A 21435-nucleotide genomic window follows, 5' to 3' on the forward strand; every position below is an offset into this window, starting at 1 on the left:
ATAATCATGTCTCAGAAAAGGCACTCTGTAAGTGTTTCCCGTAGTACATTGGTCATAGAATTCTTTCCAGAATTCAGAAAGACAGTCTCTGACGACTCCTCCGTCATCATATCCCATCTCAGGAGTTCCATCTGGCAGTACTAGCTGGATTTCGAAGTCTCTATCTAAAAGTCTGTCATCACAGAAATGTGCTATGAGCTCAGGAAGTACCTGTCCTCTGTGAACTATCAGTATCTCCTTCACTGCTTTGGCAGATGATGTGGATTGGGGGAATATTGGCAAAGTATCGTCCAAAATCTGTGGCTCACTGTCAGAAAATGGTCCTAGAAACACTATGCCACTGCTATCCAAATCCTCCTCCCTAAGCTCTGTAGACTGAAGTGAAAAGTTTATATTGTCATGATTTGTTATGTTTCCAATAAATAGAAAGTCAGGAGTTACTTCTGTGGACATTGTGGATTGGCTGGTCATTGCAACATTAACAGCAGATGAAGAAGAGGGCCGACTCACAGAACTGGCTTGATCCTGAAAAAATGGTGAAGGCAAAACTTCATCTTGACTGACTGGTTAGCCTTCTTTTTATGGGTGGTCAGGTAAAACCTGAGAATAGTCAGTTTTGTAACATGAAACATTTGTCCAACAGTGATTTTGTCATCAACTGCCACTTCCTGATAATCTTTCAGATCTATTTCAAAATCTGCTATGGACCCTTCTCTATTTCTTCCATTTGGAAAGAAAATGCCAACAGCTATTTGGATTACCTCACTTTTTTTAGCATCCTTTGAAACATCAACCTTCCTTGTTCCACCACCTCTTCTTGCTCTTACTTGTTTAAAAGCCTGTTGGTCTTCATCATAAAGCAGCCAGCCTATTTCTATTTTTCTCTTTGACTTCAGAGCATTCTTCTTAACGTTTGTTTCAGATTGCTCTTCTTTTTCCAGACCACAACCATCTTGATGAGCAGTTTTCCTTTTACCCAGTTTTGATTTCAGGCGCTCAAACAGTTTTGATTTGTTTGGGGGACCAGTTTCCTTCCTTTTACAGTATTCTAATAGGGCGATGCGGTCTCCATATGATGGCAAATAACTCTTTAGCTCTTCATCTGTCATGAGTTGGATGACACTGCTATCAATCTAAACAAGAAGAATAAAAAATAATTTATTTTAAAACTTATGGAACTAGAATTGCATGCAAATTATTTGAATTCAATTATATAACATTGCTAGACACATGCCTTAAACAAACTGTAATTTTTGAAATACTGATTTATTTTTTAGCTTGTACCTTCTCTCTCAGCATGGTCTCAATAGTTTCCTCAGGAATATTTCTTTGTCTCAGGAAATCACTCAGGTCATCCATTCTGTGATCATACACTGGAAGGTGAAGATACACAAGACCATCATGTTTCCAATAAAATGTAAAGCAAGTCATACTACAAATTATAATTTTCCTGAAAAATTAATTATAATTCATAATGCCATTTATCCATCCATTTTCTAACACCATTGTCCCTAGTGCGGTTGGGAGGTGCTGGTGCCTATCTCTAGCTGCGTTCTGGGCGAGAGGCGGGTCACCCTGGACAGGTTGCCAGTCTGTCGCATGGCAACACAGAGAAAGACAGGACAAACAATTATGCACACACACACTCACACCTAGGGAGAATTTGGAAAGACCAATTACCCTGACAGTCATGTTTTTGGACTGTGGGAGGAAGCTGGAGAACCCGGAGAGAACCCACACATGCACAGAACATGCAGGCTCCATGCAGAAAGACCCCGGGCCGGGACATTCATAATTCCTTTAAGCGCAATTTATTTATTTTTTTGTGAAATGATTTTACTAGGGGGCCTGCACAGTGGTGCAGTTACTAGCACTGTTGCCTTGCAGCAAGAAGGTCATAGGTTCGATTCCCTGCCCGGGGTCTTTCTGCACGGAGTTTGCATGTTCTCCCTGTGCATGGTGGGTTCTCCCCGGGTACTCCAGCTTCCTCCCACTGTCCAAAAACATGACTGTCAGGGTAATTGGTCTTTCCAAATTCTCCCTAGGTGTGAGTGTGTGTGTGCATGGTTGCTTGTCCTGTTTGTTTCTATGTTGCCCTGTGACAGACTGGCAACCTGTCCAGGTGACCCCACCTCTCGCCTGGAACGAAGCTGGAGAGGCAACAGCAACTCCCAACCCCAATAGGAACAAGGGTGAACAGAAAATGGAATGCATCTTTTTAAACTTTTGTTTTATAATAACTATTACCACAGTTATTTTATTTGTGTAATTACACAAATTTATGCATATACAGTGGTTTAAATGGACACATCTTGAGAAACCTCTTTAAATTCACAGAAAAGATAAGAAAATATTTATTGGTAATAACAAAGAACTGTACCGTTCCATACTGACAATGTCTTTAGCAGTAGAAAAGGAAAGAAAACATAAAATGAAGCTGTCTGAGGAGCATAAAGGTCTTTCAATGGAGAACTGGAGAAACACACTATAGCAGAGAAGTCACTTATACCGCTTGTGTGATGAGTTAAGGCTTGTGAAAATCCAGCTGGTGCACACCATCCACTCTTCTCTTTCTGAAACAACCTGCACTGTACAAAACCAAGCACATAATGTTTTGTTTGTTACTTGAACTTACTGATTAAATCAAAGAAATTGATTTGCAAACAGACAAAACAATTATTTATTATTTTATTTATTTGCTTGGGGACCAGGTACATAAAGTATTTAAAATTTAATAAAAGAGAGAGATTCTGACAGAGTACGTGACATAAAATGCCACGACATATTTTAGTTTAACTTAAAAAAATACATAGGCTAGAGGTATCGTTTTGGCGTCGCAATGGTTTGGGAGCGTGATGCAGCATCTAGGAACTACTCACCAGTTATTACACTTTGTGGTAGACTGAACATGTATCATTACAGCAAATAAACGTACCACGTAATCCTCAGATATTAACTACAATCAACGAAAAGTCAGTTGTGCACTGACGAAGTGAAGAAACAGAAACCGGTAGCTAATTTGATATCTTCAAAATTAGCTACCGTCGTCAGTATAACAAATTGATTACTTTATACTATGCTAGCTTATATTGCAGACTTAATTTAAATTAACAAAACCACAATTCTTACCGTTGTAAATAGCTACATTTAGCTAGGTGATTTCAGGCGGCAGGCGCGACCGATGGTACCGTCAAATCGGTCCAGGTGGACTGAACCAATTCGAAAGGGGGTTCAACCTCCACAGTCTCCTATCTCATTATATTGAGATACTATCTCATTATATTGAGATACTATCTCATTATTTTGAGATACTATCTCATTATTTTGAGATAGTATCTCATTATAATGAGATACTATCTCATTATATTGAGATACTATCTCATTATTTTGAGATACTATCTCATTATATTGAGATACTATCTCATTATATTGAGATACTATCTCATTATAATGAGATAGTATCTCATTATTTTGAGATACTATCTCATTATTTTGAGATAGTATCTCATTATAATGAGATACTATCTCATTATAATGAGATACTATTTCATTATAATGAGATAATTTTATTTAATTTTTTTAACAGAGTGGCGGAAACGGGCTTCCATAAATTCATGAGCCGCTTGTACCTGTGGGGATTGTTCTTCTTGTTCTCTAGGGGGCGCTCGCTCGCAAGCTGTACTGCGGATGTCCAATAAACGGGAAGGATCGTCTTCTTCTCAGTATTATGAATGAAAAGACAGATTTGTAAATGTTTTATGTAAACGAGTAATATCACTTATCGATCAGTTAGGGTCACATAACGAGCTGAGCTGAGCTCGTGTAAAACAGGTTCAGGATGTCGGCCAGTGCGGTGTACGTGTTGGACTTAAAAGGGAAGGTAAGGTCTAAACCAAGCACTATGGCTAAGCTAACTAGCCTAGCTTGCAGGCTAAAATTTTCCGTTGACAGATTATAATATGGCTCATACCAGATGGGACAGATGTTAGTGTGTGCCTCTTTTCTGACTTTAGGTGTTTTAGCCCTAAAACATAACCGACTGTTTTTCGTCGGCTATGACGAAAAACAGTTTTAATTCTGTGTGACAATGAATCAGGTGACCAGCTGTTAGCCGCAGTGATGATTCGACACAGATGTTTCTTCTTCTTCGTGTCCAGCGGTTCAGATGATTCTTAGGGACTAATGGCAAATATGTATACGTTATTTTTTCCACACATGTTCCGCTTTTTCTTTAAGTGATTTTGGATATCTAATATGGAGGACACTCTATATACTGGCGAAACCTTATGTTTTTTTTGCACAACAATGGCTGAATGAAGAATAAAGCTTACTCTACACAAGAAGAAGAATATTATCCTCTGATAAAACATATTATGCATGAATATGATTTCACGTTTTTTGAAAGAGATTTAACCTGAAACTACCTCACTTACTTAATTGTGCAGAGATGGAAAAAATTGGGCCAATATTAATATTGCTGTTATGGCCGATATGTCCTGATCTTATTTATGTCTGCATATCCCTACACTTTTACCACCATTAAAAAAAATAAAAGACCTCACAACTGATATTGGTTCTCTGCTTCAATTAAACACCCCATCACTATTTGACCAACCTTCTCTTTTTTTCTCATAAAACACAAATGTCAACAGGATGGAAATAAAACTAAAATATTGATTCATTAGAGAAGCACCGGTCATTAAGCTGAGATTTAAAAAGTATCTGTTTTACTTTTGACTGAATCTGTTCAAAATCTGGCAAGTCAGACCTAGAAGAAAACTAGAAATTGATATCAGCCTGGTAAAGCTTGATGATGCATCTTTGATGCATTTGTGTGTTGTGCAAAGATGATTATAAGCCTCCTAGTTGCAGCAACAAAAGAGCAGATTAAATATAGATGGAAATGTACAAAGCAAAGCCCAATATGTAGATAATTTTACTCAATTGTCGTCAGAGTTGTAGCCATAGACTGAATTCTTCATCTGATGGTTTTTTTCAGGTCCTGGTGTGCCGTAATTACCGAGGAGATGTGGACATGTCTGAGATCGAGCACTTCATGACCCTCCTGATGGACAAAGAGGAGGAAGGGACACTCTCTCCCATCCTGGCTCACGGAGGCGTCCGTTTCATGTGGATCAAACACAATAATCTTTACTGTATCCTAAAGAATAATTTACTGCTCTGTTTGTATTCAAACCTTTAGATTTAAATATTTGATTTTGCACAAGGACATTGTTGACACTGATTGTGTTTCATGTGTTTTATCGAGTCTTTAACTCACTTGTCATCAGTGGTTGCCACATCCAAGAAAAATGCCAGCGTTTCTCTGGTTTTCTCCTTCTTGTACAAAATTATCCAGGTATGAGAAAAGCTTTGCTGGGTTTGGTGAATGTTTTGCAGCGTCGTAAGGCTACGTTTCTGTTTTTCAGGTGTTTTCAGAGTATTTCAAAGAGTTGGAGGAAGAGAGCATTAGAGATAACTTTGTCATCATATATGAGCTGATGGATGAGCTGATGGACTTTGGTTATCCCCAGACCACTGACAGCAAGATTCTGCAAGAGTAAGTTTTAATTTCTTTGATTCCTCCTAAAGCAGGTGACTAGTGATTCACTGATTAAAAGTAGAGCTATTGAATTAGTCAGTATGCAGATAAATCATTGCTCAAGAAGCCCCCATAAATATTTTTTTAGTTCTCATTATATATCTTTACACATTTGCTAATACTGAGTCCCGGCCTGATGATACATTTAAGTTAAATTGAGCAGCATTCAGGTTCTATGTACCACAAATCTGGAACAAACTTCTGGAAGATTGTAAAACAGCTGAAACAGTGAGTTCCTTTAAATCTTGACTAAAAACTCACCTGTTTAGAGTTGCTTTTGTACCATAATAAATGAAACACTGGTAGTGATGACTGGGTCTTTCAACAGGCCAGTGCTGCATTTTATAACGCTCATGGTGCAAAACATTTTGATGTGTAATGATGGCACTTGGCAAAATATAATTTTTAAATTGTTAAATTTGTGTTTTATGACTGTGTATTTTGTGTGTTTATGTATGTCTTCGTACCCCACAAATTTGCCTGGCTGAATTTTGCAAAAACTAAAAAACATTGAAAGGTGGAAGCGTTTTATTTTTAAGCAAAAAAAAAAAAAATGATCTGGACATCTTGATGGCTTCTGATGTTCTCTATGTGGCGAGGTTGCAGGAGCTTCCTGATGCTCTGGGAAGAATTTTAATCTAATTAAACAATAGATTCTGGCTCCAGGTTGCATGGGAGTATCAAATTATGGATGACTATATGGCGATGCTGCAGCAGGCATCTCTTTCACTGAAGGACTTCCGCTATGCAGCGATGATTGGGTCTTTCAACAGGCCAGTGCTGCATTTCATAACGCTCATTGTGCAAAACGAAGGATTGCTGCAAAGTCAGTGACACCAAGCAGGTGCCTATGTGTTGCTACATGTTCATCCAGGAGGAGTGAAGTCAGCAACTTTATACAATCCTCTTTGACTTAATGGATTTATTTGACTTGAAATCTGTTTGATTTGATTTAATTGATTCTCATGTTTTGTTTTTGTGTTGTGAATTGGAGGTAAATAAATGAATTAAATTGATGTTCTTCCAGGAGAACAATGTCCCTCTTCTCGACTGTTTTACATCTTCTAATCTAAATAGATTTGTAAAACCTTTTAGGTTTCTGGATCAGTTTCTGAAAATGGATGTCCTTTATGATACCATGATTTTGCTACCATCTCAAAATCTTCCTGGAAACGCTTCCAGTCACTTTGGCCACTCAATACAGAGGAGTCGTTTCAGTTCTGTTTTGTTTTTTGTTTTACCTTTATGTTTGATCAGCCGGATTTTAAATGTCGTTTAAAATAAATTGCCTGCTGTGTTTGTTTTATCTCTTGCTTCTGTTTTTTAATTTTGCTTAACTCACCACTTAATTACTTGCAAGCTGTGCAAAAAGGTGGATGTCAACAAATTAAACATAGCAAAAAACAATAGATATAAAAGAGTATAAAAGAGATAAACAGCATGAGGAACCAATTAAATGCATTTTGATTCATAATTGCTCAGAGTGTATTGCATAAAATCATTTTGAACTTCGAAAATGTTTCTGAGGTGATAAGTCTCTGGTGACTTATAACCAGAGAGAATCAGAAATATAATATTTTTTTAAATTATCTTAATTTATGAGAAACACAAATATTGCAATTTGTGTAATGTCTGAATGCATTTTGTGCATTCCTTCTTTCATAAAAATGTTTAATGCAAAGTTAAAAAACCTAAAACCATGAAGGATGTGCAATCAGTCAAACCTAAGATAATTAATGTTGTGTTTAAATAACTGAAACTAAAATAAACTAAAAACAAATTACTTTAAAATATAAATGCGTTATTAATACTTCTTAATGCGTCATTAATTTAAGTTAAACTTCTTACATTTTCGTTTTGAACAATATTAAATATCAACACTTAACTGTTTTTATCAAACATGATTAAAATAGTAGAGATGTCTTTTAAAAAAATCCTGGTTATAAACTTAATTTGATTCAATCTGTTTTTGTGAATCAGTGGCACATATAACTCAAAATGTATTTCTTTTAATTAGGCTAATTTGTACATATTCAGAAGTATAAATATGTATTCTGTTTTTAAACAGTAAATACAGATGAGTAAGTAGATCTGTCCAAATGTGCAGATTGGCCTCTAGATGTCACTATATCGCACTAATACGTGGATAAACGTTCTTCCTGTTTTCTGTAATCTTCCTTGCAAAGTTTACTGTCTACTTAATGATGAGATAGCAAACTTTAGCCTAACAGGATTGTGAATGAAGTATGCATGTAGCAAACTAACTGGATTTCCCACCTCTGTTCAGGCTGAGTACAGTAATAAGTCACACAGTTCTTCTTTAAAAGCCAGATGAGTCTTTGTTCTCCTTTGGCTGCTGGGAACATGGCAACACAGAAAGCTAGTTTCCTTTTTCCAGTTTGTGTTGACATTGTTTTTCTATCCTCCCAGATACATCACCCAAGAGGGACACAAGCTAGACACCGGTGCACCGCGACCCCCGGCCACTGTTACTAACGCCGTCTCCTGGAGATCAGAGGGCATCAAGTACAGGAAGAATGAAGTCTTCCTGGACGTCATTGAGTCAGTGAACCTCCTGGTAGGAACTCCCTGTTTAAAAGGCCAGAGTTGCTTAAGAAACTTCTCGTTGTGTGCGTCACAATACTGAAATGTCAGCCGAGTTGATCTTGTGTTTTTATGACTTAATGAAGTAAACAACACTTTCTATAATAATTTATTTTTCTTTCTGAATCATTAAAGTTTTAAATCTCCTTATTTTCAGGTCAGTGCCAATGGGAATGTTTTGCGTAGTGAGATTGTTGGTTCCATTAAGATGCGTGTTTTCCTGTCTGGGATGCCTGAGCTGCGGCTGGGTCTGAATGACAAGGTTCTGTTTGAAAACACCGGACGTAAGTTCTTTACTGCAGCATCTCAATAAAATAAGATCTCAGCAAAATTTACATTTATTTCACTAATTCAGGTCTAAAAGGCACTGTTGTAGTCGTTTTATTTCTCTTTAACTTTGATGATGATTTAGAACTAATGGAAAAACCAAAGTTCTGCTTCAGTGCATGAGAAACAGAAATAAACTTTTTGATTGCATCTTGATAAGATGCATCATTAAGTAGACAGTAAACTTTGCAAGGAAGATTACAGAAAACAGGAAGAAGGTAAAGATATTAGTGCGATTTAGTGACATCTAGAGGCCAATCTAGAGGCACATTTGGACTGTTTTTACAAATTATACAAATCTGCTTTCAGTTAATCTCAAATAAGCATTTTTCTTGCTACCATGAAGTACCATAAAAGTTTCAAAATACAGTTCAACGTAGATATAATTGTTCTTGATCAATATTCTTTTGTTCAGGAGGGAAGAGTAAATCGGTAGAACTGGAGGACGTCAAGTTTCATCAGTGTGTTCGTCTTTCTCGCTTTGAGAATGACCGCACCATCTCCTTCATTCCTCCAGATGGAGAGTTTGAGCTCATGTCTTACCGCTTGAATACTCATGTAAGTTATGCCTCAAAAGTGTTTTTCGTTTTGTGAAATTTTACCAAGTCAAACAAGAAAGCATTATCTCCAGATTTTTCAGGATTTCCTCTACTGACCAGTAGATTTCATCTGGTCATCTTTCTGACCTGGTGTTTGTTTTTGTAAAGCTGGGCGTTTTCTTTGCAGAACATTTTAATATTTTATTTCTGACTTTTTATATTGCAGGAGGTTTTCCTTCTGTTAAAAGTTTATTGTGTTGAGAATCTGTCGTGCCACTCCTCGGAAAAAATCACTGCACAGGAAACTGAGAGATTTCTTGAATGTCGCAATTCAAGGGATTTCTCGGAAAAAGAGATGACAAAAGAAAATTAAAACTCACCCCTGCTTGCCTTTCAATTTGATTGCAAGTGATTCAGACTTTTATGTTGCAAAATGTGTTTCTTATATGTTAACTTTTTAACATGGCGTTCTCATTCTATTTTCTTACATGTTTGTTTGAATAATCTTCATTTCCCTGAAAGAAGTACCAGAGAGAATCAGAAATATTTAATTACTGTTTCTAAATCATAAAGCATTTAGTGGTTAATATTGAAGAGATGATCCAGATGTTCTGCATAAGATTTGAGTTGGATTGTTTGGTGTTAATCTTAGTAGAGGACTGATTGGGGATAGAGATATTAATATTTGTATCGATCCTGATACTGAAAATAATTCTAGATTTATGACAATGTGCCAGATCTAGCAAATTAAAGTTGTATTGTTTGACCAATCTTGTGAAACTGTCGGTGTAGTTATCAAAAAATTTGTAATTCAGTACATTTATGTCTGTGTTTAAAAAAAGTAACGCTTTAAGTCTATTTAGCTATAATTTATTTGTATCGGATTGTATCTGTCGATTCTATTGGAAGTGAAAAACGTGGATTGTTGCGTCGCTGATTGGAAAAAACCTTTAAGACAAATGAGGTCAAATCCAATATTCCAATATTATGGGCTTCTAGCTGTAATATTTGGTTGAAAATTTTTAAATTAACCTTTGTTGAAATAAACTTTTTGATGACACTTTCATTTTCTAAACCTTAGGAATATCAAATTCTATTTCATTTTGGGCTATCTCAAAAATCTGAATGTTCTAAAAGGTTGAATGTATAAATAAAACCCATTAATTTCTTAAAATGTCAATAAATAGTTGTTTCAGCATTCAATAAGTGTTTCTTAAAATTAAATAATATTTTACATTTTTTTGCAATAAAAAAATAGATTTTGTTGGTGCTAATTTAGAAATATTTGTAAGAAATGTTTCTGATATTTGCAGTAAGGTATGATGTTAAATGTGACTTATTATTATTGTTGTATTGAACTCTTTCTATAACTTGATAACAAGTAAGGCTGAGGCAGTTGTCACTTAAGCCCAATGTTTTCGGCCATTTTAAGAGCAATTTGCTGTAAAAATTAGAAAAAATGTGGGAATCTTGTTGATTTTATGTGAATTTTGCAGGTGTAAAAAGCTGGAGGCATTTATTGATTTATTTATTGTGGAGACCAGAGGGCCACATGAAAAGCAACTTGAGTTTGACACGTGTGCTGCAACAGTTAATTTCTGACTCTTTTCTAGTATAATTCATTGTGTAGTAATTGGAAACATCCACTAGATGGCAACCGTGACTCTCTATTTAAACTGTCAAGCCCTTGAAAAAAGCTCTGAAACCATCTGTTTATAAATATTTAATCCTGATTACATCGTCTGGCAGGTGAAGCCCCTGATCTGGATCGAGTCTGTCATCGAGAAGCACTCTCACAGCCGGATCGAGTACATGATAAAGGTACGACGCTTTCTCAACACATGGATTAACTAACTGCTGTCATCCACACTGCTGCTGCACCCTGGTCTCATGGTTCCTATAAAAACACAAACAATAACAAGAAAAGGTTTGGTTGTAAAGGCCGGTCTGAAGTGCGTTCACGTGCATTGCAAGCTACACTGACTTGTGAATCTTGTTAAGAATGAAACTCCTGACTGTATAATTCTTATGTCAAGCTACATTTAAGTCCCAGCTCAGGCAGCGCGTTGTTTTTAACTTGCCCTGCCTGTTCTTCCTCTCCCAGGCAAAGAGCCAGTTCAAGAGGCGCTCCACCGCCAACAACGTGGAGATTCACATTCCTGTGCCAACGGACGCTGACTCACCCAAGTTTAAGACCACAGTGGGCAGCGTGAAGTGGGTACCCGAGAACAGCGAGATCGTCTGGTCAATCAAGTCTTTCCCTGTGAGCACAAAACGTGACCTCGTAGTTCCATAGTGACGGTTTACAAACAACTAAAGGCTGTTTTTGTTCAATTCAGCTCCTAATCCAGCTTTTGTTATGTAATATCCTTGTTTTTTTCTGTGTTTATTTGTAGCTCTGTTGTTATTGACAACAAATATGTGTTAGTATTATTCAGTGAAAAGTAACATTAAAAATAATCCAGTTATAATCGCGCATCATTACGTTGTGCTAAAAAGCTTGTCGCACCCTGTGGCAGGGAGGAAAGGAGTACTTGATGCGGGCGCACTTCGGGTTGCCGAGCGTTGAGGCTGAGGACAAAGAGGGGAAACCACCAATCAGTGTCAAGTTTGAAATCCCATACTTCACCACCTCAGGGATCCAGGTGAGCCTAGCACACATGTGACCCCTGTCGAGCAGTAATCCCACAAACATTTCTTTTCAACTTGAGCAGGAAAGTTTAAAACATTCTCTAAATCTGCTCAGTCAACTGTACAGAGTTTATTGTTCATGTTGTTGTTGATTCCAACGTAGTGCATGGTCTGATCCGGCAGCGTCATTCTGGTTTTAGACCAGAGGGGGCAGCGCAGGAGCACTTTTAAACCGTCTCTGTGCTAAAGTAAACTTGTAGAGAAGTTAAGTGCTCATCAGCTTGAACTTGGCCCTCTGGTTTGATCATAATGACAGCACTATAAACCGTCATTTCTAGAACCAGGTTGGTAGATTAATAGGATTTTGATTGTAATTTCCATGCACCAGCGAGAAGTTAATGTTTATATTTCAGGTTTCCCCTCATGCTGACCACAGACTGACACACGTGTTGCGTTTACTGTGTGATTACAGTTGTCCTGTGATTATACGTGTGGCACCACAACACCAAATTACGCTTTCCCATGTCCTGGTCAGGGGAGGAAACGATACTTGGCGTCATTTGAGAATATTATATCGTATGTGAACCTCTGGATAATTACATTCCCAGTTTTATGTTTGTCGGATGTATTTCTTTAAGTCTGGAATGCTTCATGCCTTATCACAGGCTTTAAAACTTTCCATTATTGTTGTTTACAACTGTTCTCCCAGTCTAGATAAATCACATAATTTCATACATGAACAGAATAAAAAGCTAAAAACTCTCATTTATAAATTGGAACAATTTTTTGAATTCTGTAAAAGGCAGTAAAATAAGTAGCAGTAGCATAATCTGTACTGAAATCTGGCAATACAACAAACACTAAATCACATTATTGAGATATTGTATAACTTTATTAATCCCCCATGGAGAAAATGATTCTTGACATAGCAGCCTACAAAATAACAAAAGAAATAATTAATTTTTTTTTTTACTAGCTCCACATCTGTTACAACCTCTTACAACTCGTTTTCTTCACATTGATCAGCTTAACAGGAAACATTTAGTTAATAATCTTTGACTTCCTGCTTCCCTGATGTCCTAGCATGAGTTGGCTTCTCTTCAAAATAGGAAGGGATAGCCTGAAGCCAATTTGTGTTCATCTTTAAAACTTATCTAAACGTACCCACATCTACAGTCAGAGGTGTAACTAATATGAAATAAATTCTGTAACTGTGACAAGCAAGTTTAGACAAAGACTTGAGTTTATCTCACCAACTCACATAGCACAGAGGATCTGGACAGTCAGTAATGCTAAAAATACACTTTGTCTGCTGGTAAATGTTTAATCCTGTTTGTTAAAAGCAGATATGAATGAACTGAAAGCACTCTGACTCCAGATCAGCTTGTATTTCAGTAACCAACCAGCTCTGGTTATTTTGGTTTGAGGGCTGAGTGGTCCAGTAACAAAGCAAGCATTCACATTATATGTAAACATTCAGTTTCTAAACTCGCCTCAATAACAAGCTACATATTTTTGGCAATGGGTTCTAGAATAAACCTGCAGTTAATACCTCGAGGCTGATATCGGACCTTCATCATGCTCACAGAGTCGCGTTTATGTCCCAACTTTAAGTGCTGTTTTCTGTATGAATCATTATACGAGCCAAAAGGTCACATTTTCCAGCTTCCCCACATTTCCCATCTTCCTCAGTAAAATGTTATTAAGTTGGTTGGTTATTATGCAGCCCACTCGGAAACAAGACGCTCAATCCAAAGATAATTGATATGCATGATAAGTTGCAATGCAAATTGTTGTCATTTTTTATAGTTAGCCGAATGAGCTGCAATGATTTGTCGCTAATTCTCTATTCATCTTGTCAATACTTGCATGAACAGAGCGACCGTAAAGGCGGGTTTTCACTTGTTTTGCCTTAATTCTGCAGTAAATGAGCTAAATCCTTTCAAGTCTTTATTAAATTAAAAATAATGCAGAAGACAATAAGATGCTTACGTTGTAAAAGCAAATCGTTTTTCTCAGTTTGATCCAAAAAGCTTAAGAATGCAAAGTCATACATGTCAGTGGGCAGTGCGATCTCTGCTCTGATGAACTTCTGACTTGCTCATCTGCACTGTTGTGGTGGATTCTTTTTTTGTGGTTTTCTACAAACCTTGATGACTTGTATTCAAACACATGAGGGTTTCCTGTTCGCTACAATCTGGACACACCCTACAAGTGTTATTGCCGCAGCTTTGAGAACAAGGCAACCTTTAACTGTAAGTTGGTTTGAATTTTCTCAGATCAACAGTTTTTTTTTTTTTTTTTTTCCAGTGTTTACTACACGAGCGACTTCCTGACCTTAAAGTTACCTGAAGAAACAAACAATTAAAGGGTGGAAAAAGTCATACATTTTTTGTTCTCATCTACAAGTAGAAAATTGGTTTGGCTATGATTTTTTTTTTAACAGCTGGAAAATAAAAAGACCATCTTGCTTCTGCAAACTATCAAACTTCCTGAAAGGAAGCCACCTGTAAAGGTCGGTTTGTGTATGCCACACAACACCCAAACGATTTTTTCTAACGTGTTTCAACCACAAACTCCCTCTTTTTTTTTCTCTTTTTTTTTTCCAAATAGCTTTTGAACTTTTTATTATTTTGCCACATTACAACCACAAACTTCAGTGCATTTCACTGCAGTTTAATGCGATAAACACAAATTCCAGAATATTGTGTCTTTTATAGTGGCAGGATTTGAAGTAGCTATTCCATATCAGTTATTTTTATAGACTGACATTTTTGCAGTTTCTGCAGCACAGCTCAGTCTGAATCTGATTTGATCAAGAATTTTAAGGTCTGAACTTTGACTGGGCCATTCTAACACAAACATGCATGGATGTAAACCACTTAGTTACATGTTTGCATGGTGTGTCCTGTTTAACAAAAGCGAAAAAAATAAATTAAAATCAGGTTTGGTGTGAAAAGATAAGAGATTTTATTTTGAAACCATATCGTCCGGCTCCTAAAAGAGCTATATCCTTTTCTATCCACTTCAGTCATAACATAAACTAATAAAATACATCAAAGATTGTGATTGAATATGAAAAAGAAGCATCAGTTTTTCCTGTTGAATATGTTTGCTGAGATAAGAGACGTAAATAAGTAGCTTTATCCTTCACAGACCCACTGCGGCTCCGCTTTTTGCAACCAAAATCAAAGTTTTTTTTTTTTTCCCATGCCAGAACCAATGGCTCAAACAACCTACCAAGATCCCAGTTCCCATCAGACTCCTGTGTGAAGCGTGCAACCTTCCCCTTATTACAGGGCAACAGCAGACTGGGTCGCAGGCTCTAATGCAGCCAAGTGACACCGCTCTCTACGTGTGAGAAGAGGCCGTGAAGTTTAATTAGACGCATGTAAATATCAAAGCATGAGAAAGTTTCTCTTAACTCCACCACTAAGTGTAGGGGAGCGCACATGTGAAGCATGTATGATGCAAGCAGCTCCACCTTATATGTTTAACTGGAAAACCATGTAACCCCACACGTTGGTCTGGTGGAAATAAGAGCGTGTTTTTGAATGGAGGTGAGAGAACTCAAACAAGTTGGCAGATGTGTTTTTTTTTTTTTCCTTCTCTCTTTCCTTTCTGGCCATTCCATCTACAAGCAGCCTGATAAATCCAGACCACACACGCAGTCTGTACTTACCAAACGATATTCTACAAACATCCTCCTGTTCCCTTCTCATCTTACGAAGCCATAATGATATTTTACGGAGGTTTTGCTGACTGCGTGCCCACGGCCAGGCCAGGACGAGCGTTTGGCTGCGGGATGCGAGGAAGAACTGCTGCGCCGGCAGACTCGGCAATCCCGCGTCTGCGTGTTTTGTCGTCATGTCTTCGGTGACCACGGCGCTCGCTCTGACCTCACAGAGAGCAGAGGAAGGTAATAACAAGGCGGCCGGTGCCGTGGCCTTCCCAGGGTTCTGATTCACAAATTCCTGCGCTGTCTGTCCCAGTTTCAGCTGGGAACAGCCGAGACGACGGGGAGGTTATCACATCAGATTGAAACTTTCTGCTTTCTTTAATTATTTTCTCCTGCTGTGAATATTAAGCGTGAGAAGATTTTGACAGCAGGAGCTCATTGAAGCATGAAAGATATTCTGGGTAAGGGCGTTGTAGGCATGCTTTGCATAAACACACACAAAAATCATTAAAGCGTTTCATTTAGTCAACTAAAGCAATACTTCACTAAAACTACAGAATCTTTACATTTCCTTTACGGTTTTATTTCCCCATCTGATGGGGAAAAAACGTTCCGCAATCGTGTTCGATAGCGCTAAGACTGCACGGGTATTTTTAGCCTTTATTCTCGACATTCAGCTCTGTGGTAACACCAGGCAGCTGAAATATCGGTTATCTTGTGAAAGTTGTAGCTTATTTGTGCTGATGTGCATTTTTTCCTCTCACAGAGATCACACAAAAACCTACAGTTATGTAAATTAACATAGTGTGTCCCTTGAAAGCTGCTTCCTTCTTTTCTTGTGACTCACACTACTTCTTCATCATCAACAACACGACTACAGCCTGCTGCTCTGCACAAGCTTAGAGGTGCAGACAGCGTTTGATGTGAGACACTTTCAGCTTCAGGTGGAATAATCTCAGATCAGCAGCAGTTTGACTCGACCAATGAGAATTTAACAAATGTTTTGAAAAAGTTCCCTTGAACTTTCATCACGTTATTTTATACCACAACATTAAATGTGCTTCATTGGGATTTTATATGCAAAGTAGTGCATGGCTGCAAATTGAAAATAAAATTAAATGTGAATTTCTCGAATTCTGGAAAGTGTGGTATGTTATTTGTTCACCTTTCTCCTCCTAAATGAGATCCAGTAATCAAATTGTGGTTCATTTCTGATGCGCACCACAAAAAGGGAACTCTGGTTTATCTAAGAACTCCAGTGAAATCTGGGGCGGTTTGAATTCAGATGTGAACGCTAAGCGGACCAGAGACCGCTCCAAAAGCAGAAAACGGACTACAAGACTACAGGATCCATTCCTGGATCCTGAATTCATATGCAGGCCGTGCTTTTCTTCTTTTTGCTTATATTTATAACAAAAATAGGGAAGCTTTCTTATTCTTTTCATTTTTCTGTCTGTTGTTGCACTTTGACTTGAGTGGAACAGGCCATCATAGATAGATGAAAAAATAATAAATAAATTTTGCTTGATTTAAAACATAATAAAAATTGGCAGTAAAATACCAAGAAAATGAAAAGACAAATAAAAGCCAAGACATACTCAATTTCAGTTGCAGCAATTTCTCCAAAATTATTGCACTACATTGAGTCTTAGAGCACCGCAGGTAAAAAAACTTCACTGGACATTAAAGTTGATGTCAAATTTAACAGGCTGTAGATATAGTTTAGTTTGGTTGGTCAGTAACCAAACCAGCTCTGACCCAAACAAGAAAACAAAGTTATACATTTTTTCTGAAATGTTGCTTTCAGCTGCTCTAGTTTGACTTTTTCTTCAGATACATATGTTTTTCTCTCTGCGGTCCTGCAGGTGCGTTACCTGAAGATCATAGAGAAGAGCGGCTACCAGGCGCTGCCATGGGTGCGCTACATCACCCAGAACGGAGGTAGGTCATGGGTTTATCTGCAACTGTGCAAAGTGCCCATATGTGCAGGTATTAGGCAACTGTTGCCCAATGCTGTGCAATGTGGTGGGAACTAACCTTGCAGAGAAGCAGTTCTATGAAAAGGGGATACAGAGCAGAACATGAGGCAACGTGGCAACGCCCTGCCAAATGTGAGAAAGTGAGCTTTATTTTATCGAGCTTCCCCCTGCTCATCTTCATGAGATTACCAGAGTTGCACATGTTGGGCTTGTGGCTAATATCGCCCCTAATTGCCAAACATCCTCCTCTCATTTCCTTTGAATTTCATCCAATCCGGGGTGGAAAGCATCAGCTGCTGATTTTCTCTCGGATTCCCTACTTTTCATTTGCACATTTGATTAAGTCTTGTCAATTTCCTCCACAGATTACCAGCTCCGGACCCAGTAGGCACGTGGGCAGGTGGAAGTCAAGACAGAGTGGAGTCGAGGCGCTAATGCGCTGGAGAAGGCAGGTGGCAGTCAGGAGAGAAGAGGACTGTCAGTATTTACTTTAGTTGTATAGCTCTCAATTCGTTAAACCTCGATCCATTCACGATCAATGCAATTATTAGAAGGAGGCTTGAGTTAGGCAAGCTTTAGAAACGTGATTATGTAACGGTTGATTGGATCCTGAAATGATGGAGAGCCACTTACACGCCGCAGAGCTACAATCTGTCGCAGTGGGTCAGACAGTTTAAAATGTTACAATTCCCATGTAAAGTTACTGTAATCACCTGCACAATGGCCACTCAGTTACAGTTTGTGTTCTTTGTATGAAGCTGCTTTGTTCTGCCACAATTCCTTGTCATTTTGTTCATTATTTGTATATATTTGTTACATGTTAATGAACTCAGTGTTATTAGTTGCATAACTGTACATTTAAAGCAAAACGTTTTGTATTATGACCTGCATGGGATGCCATAGATACATGCCAAAACATCGCCTTCACATGTTTTATTTTTGTTCCACAGATTTATTTCAGCTTCGCAAAAGATGTTTAAAATGTTGAGTATCGGCTGCACAGGAAGCACCATGACACCTGCTTTCCCTTTCTCTGTCTGCAACCGCGCTATTTTCGGTCATTAAATGTATATTTAGAGAAAACTGTTCCGTCATCTGCTCGCGTCATTTCTTGTGTAATATCACTGGAGTGGATGGTTTAATGGAGGGAAAAACTCTGTTTAGAAAAACAGAGAAGTGGGGGCACCATGGATGGTTTCTTTCCATCTCATCCAAGTGGAAAAAAACCACCCAACAGTGCAACTTTTAATACTCAGCGCTGCGTAATAGTGTTAGCAGGAAGGTGCAATTCCTCCGTAAACACACAGGAAAACTGGAAAGGATGTGAGTCAAGCTGCGGGCAACGGTCAGAGACGTGTTGGAGTGAGAAACGCAGGACAGACAAGTTATTATTTGCAGTGGAAGAGCGTGAGGTCATTTGCTTTAAGTTTGTCCCGCATGAGAATGCAGACATTCTTTAATAAACATGAGTCAGAATGAGCTGGTGCTGAGGATTGTGTGTCTGTCACAGAGATTCAACTATAATAAACTACATTAATCTTCATAAATGAGTATTATGATCTAAAAATGTATCATTTTCTAAATGCTTTGATATTTACCTTATGAATGTAGATTTTTGCATATCAATCAGGATTACTCTTCAGCTAATTAATACGTTGAATATTAGAAAAATCAGTATTACATTTATTATTAATCTGATATCCATTTATTAATAATTTATTAAAAACTGAAGCTATGAGGCAAAGTTTTTGAAGAATTAATGTTTAAATTGTCATCTAATTCTGGGTTGTTCTAATATTTCTATTACATATATGAAACTATAGAAATCGTTCCAGATTACATGGGGAAAATGTTCTTTTGGAAACAAACTAACTTTGAGGGACATTCAACACCAGGAAAATAAAACAATTGTTTGACTTCAAAATAAAAGCACATATTCGAATTTGTGGAAAGAATTAACAGATGCGTTACATTTTAGAATGCTTTCATACCTGATCGTCCGGATCTGGAGACAAAAAGTCGCAACATTTGTTACATTTTCAGCTGGTACGGTTCGCTTTCACACTGTACTGTGAAAAACCCGTTCCCCTCCTGGCCTGTGGAGGCGCTACACCAGGAACCACTGAAGCAAGCGATGCAAAAAGCTTTGAAGAAAACACACTCGCAGCTTCCTTCTTCACAAAATGTAAACAAAAACAGAGTAGCATCGGATTATTGCGGTTGTAGGATTTTGTCTTGGGCAAAACACCATGATCCGTTTGTCCTGCAAGCACGAGACTCTGATGTTTGTTTTGGTTGTACATACCCAGAATGCCCTGCGCTATTGTTAACCTGCTGCTTTCAAACCAATCCAGAGTTCATTTCACCCGAGCAGAGATTAGATTTGCAGACATAATTGCAGATACCTAACAGGATAGATTCACGTGTTGCTCTGCCATCCTCAGTCTTTCTCGTCAAAAAACTCTTTTATTCTCATGCAACCATAGCAGAAGTGAAAGATATGATCTTGGTACTCTGGGGACACGATTCTATCAAATCAGAACGTTTTATTTATCTTTCTTTTTTTTTTTTTTCAACTCACGCAGCTGGTTTATCAAGTCTGGAAGAAAACTTTCTAAAGCAACAACTTTTATTGTTCTAGAAATCAAGATAAAGGTCAACTTGAAAACATCAAAAATATGTACAGTGCGTAGGATGTCTTGTTATCTAAAACTATAATTGTCTGTTCCTGTTGGAAGTCACAAGACTTTAGCGTAACATTTTAGCCATGGTTGGGTAAATTTCTTCCTGTAAGTGAGAAAAAAGTAGAAACCCTCTTTCAGCCAGCTGATTGACAGTTCACAGCAACCAGTGTTGCCTAATACAGAAAACTTTGGCAAACATTTTATTATGTAGGAATGCATTAGTGGCTTTTATAATGAGGATATAACATGAAATACTGCAGATCTGAAGCAGGACGTTGGTCATATTTTGGCAAACGATTGAAGATTCGATATGGAAGACATTTTCTCCAATTCGAGGCTTTGCTTGTGTTTTCGTCTGGTTCACAGCCTTAATCTTCACATCTGACCCTGTGTGGGTGTCGTGTTTTGTTTTTTTCTCCTGCCTGGGAGCGCTGATATGAATGACAGGTATGAGGCTGGTGAACAACTCCTACTCAGACCAGATTAGGTTTATCTCGTCTGAATCAGGCTTTCAAACGGTCTCTCGGAAAGACAACTTGAGGAAAACCTCGAGAAAATACTTACCTGACACGACTGGATGCCAACTTACATAATCATTTAAGCATCTCTAACTGCTGATCAACATGTGCTCCCTCCCACTAACTGAGGAGTGTTTCTGTGAGACTCGGCAGAGGATGTGACTGCATGCTATTTGGCACATGATGAGAAGGACACATTCACAGAGAAAATTCAACCTGTGGAAACCTGACATACCTCATGTTTCACAATTGCTAACAGACACGTTGGTCGCAGATAAACACAAATGTATGCTTAAATATGAAAGAAAAACACATACATTCTTCGAGTTAAGCCAAAGCGTTATTACAACATATTGCTTGTTTATTTCAAAATGTGCTGAGCATAATGTTTTTTTTTTTTATTACCTCTGTTGCTGTCTCTCCTGCTTGTACAAACAGTCCAATACCCGGCCGTTTTCTTCTAGCGTTGTGTTTTAACTGTTAAAAAAAACATTAACTTGACAGCAAGTTAATGTTTTTTTAGTGTATAGAAAATGAGCCACTTCAAAAACCTCCCGATTGTTGAGTCACACTGAGTCAGATGGGCACTGCTACATCGTCTAGCAACCCCAGCCGACCGCAGCCATCACTTCGCAACTCAAGCAGCACTCCAGCACATTTGGTGCCATGGTACAATGGCTGCTGGAAGAGACGAGTGTTTTGTTGTCGACTTACCATTTAGAAACCACTTGCGGCATTTGTGCTGGTTGTGCAGGAGGCTCCACTTCTGCTTATCAAAGATGTACAGTAGTGTAATTGCGCTTCTGTTTCCAGTAACCTCAATCTTTACTCTCACATGTGAATGTAAACTTCATGTTGGGGACGATTGAGGG

At 38.0% G+C, this 21435-nt stretch overlaps 1 protein-coding gene across 1 annotated transcript; it reads left to right on the plus strand.

The window, feature by feature from the left end:
- The first annotated feature begins 3670 nt into the window (after positions 1-3670).
- Positions 3671-18840, plus strand: ap1m1 (adaptor related protein complex 1 subunit mu 1). Its single transcript, XM_055058375.1, has 12 exons — positions 3671-3880; positions 5000-5156; positions 5292-5359; positions 5430-5560; positions 8033-8180; positions 8364-8490; positions 8949-9091; positions 10822-10893; positions 11177-11335; positions 11592-11717; positions 17248-17323; positions 17727-18840. Exons 1-12 carry the CDS (start codon positions 3839-3841, stop codon positions 17747-17749), a joined length of 1272 nt encoding a protein of 423 aa, XP_054914350.1. The 5' UTR covers positions 3671-3838; the 3' UTR covers positions 17750-18840.
- The last annotated feature ends 2595 nt before the right edge of the window (positions 18841-21435 follow it).

Source organism: Poeciliopsis prolifica, unplaced genomic scaffold (assembly GCF_027474105.1).
Source record: "Poeciliopsis prolifica strain line A6 unplaced genomic scaffold, Auburn_PproV2 SCAFFOLD050, whole genome shotgun sequence".
In the NCBI taxonomy this organism is placed as follows: domain Eukaryota; kingdom Metazoa; phylum Chordata; class Actinopteri; order Cyprinodontiformes; family Poeciliidae; genus Poeciliopsis; species Poeciliopsis prolifica.

Coding starts and splice junctions, on each gene's coding strand:
- ap1m1 (XM_055058375.1), top strand. CDS start 3,839: ATGTCGGCCAGTGCGGTGTACGTGTTGGACTTAAAAGGGAAG. Junction 9,092..10,821: donor CTTACCGCTTGAATACTCAT/GTAAGTTATGCC, acceptor ATCGTCTGGCAG/GTGAAGCCCCTGATCTGGAT. Junction 11,718..17,247: donor TCACCACCTCAGGGATCCAG/GTGAGCCTAGCA, acceptor GCGGTCCTGCAG/GTGCGTTACCTGAAGATCAT.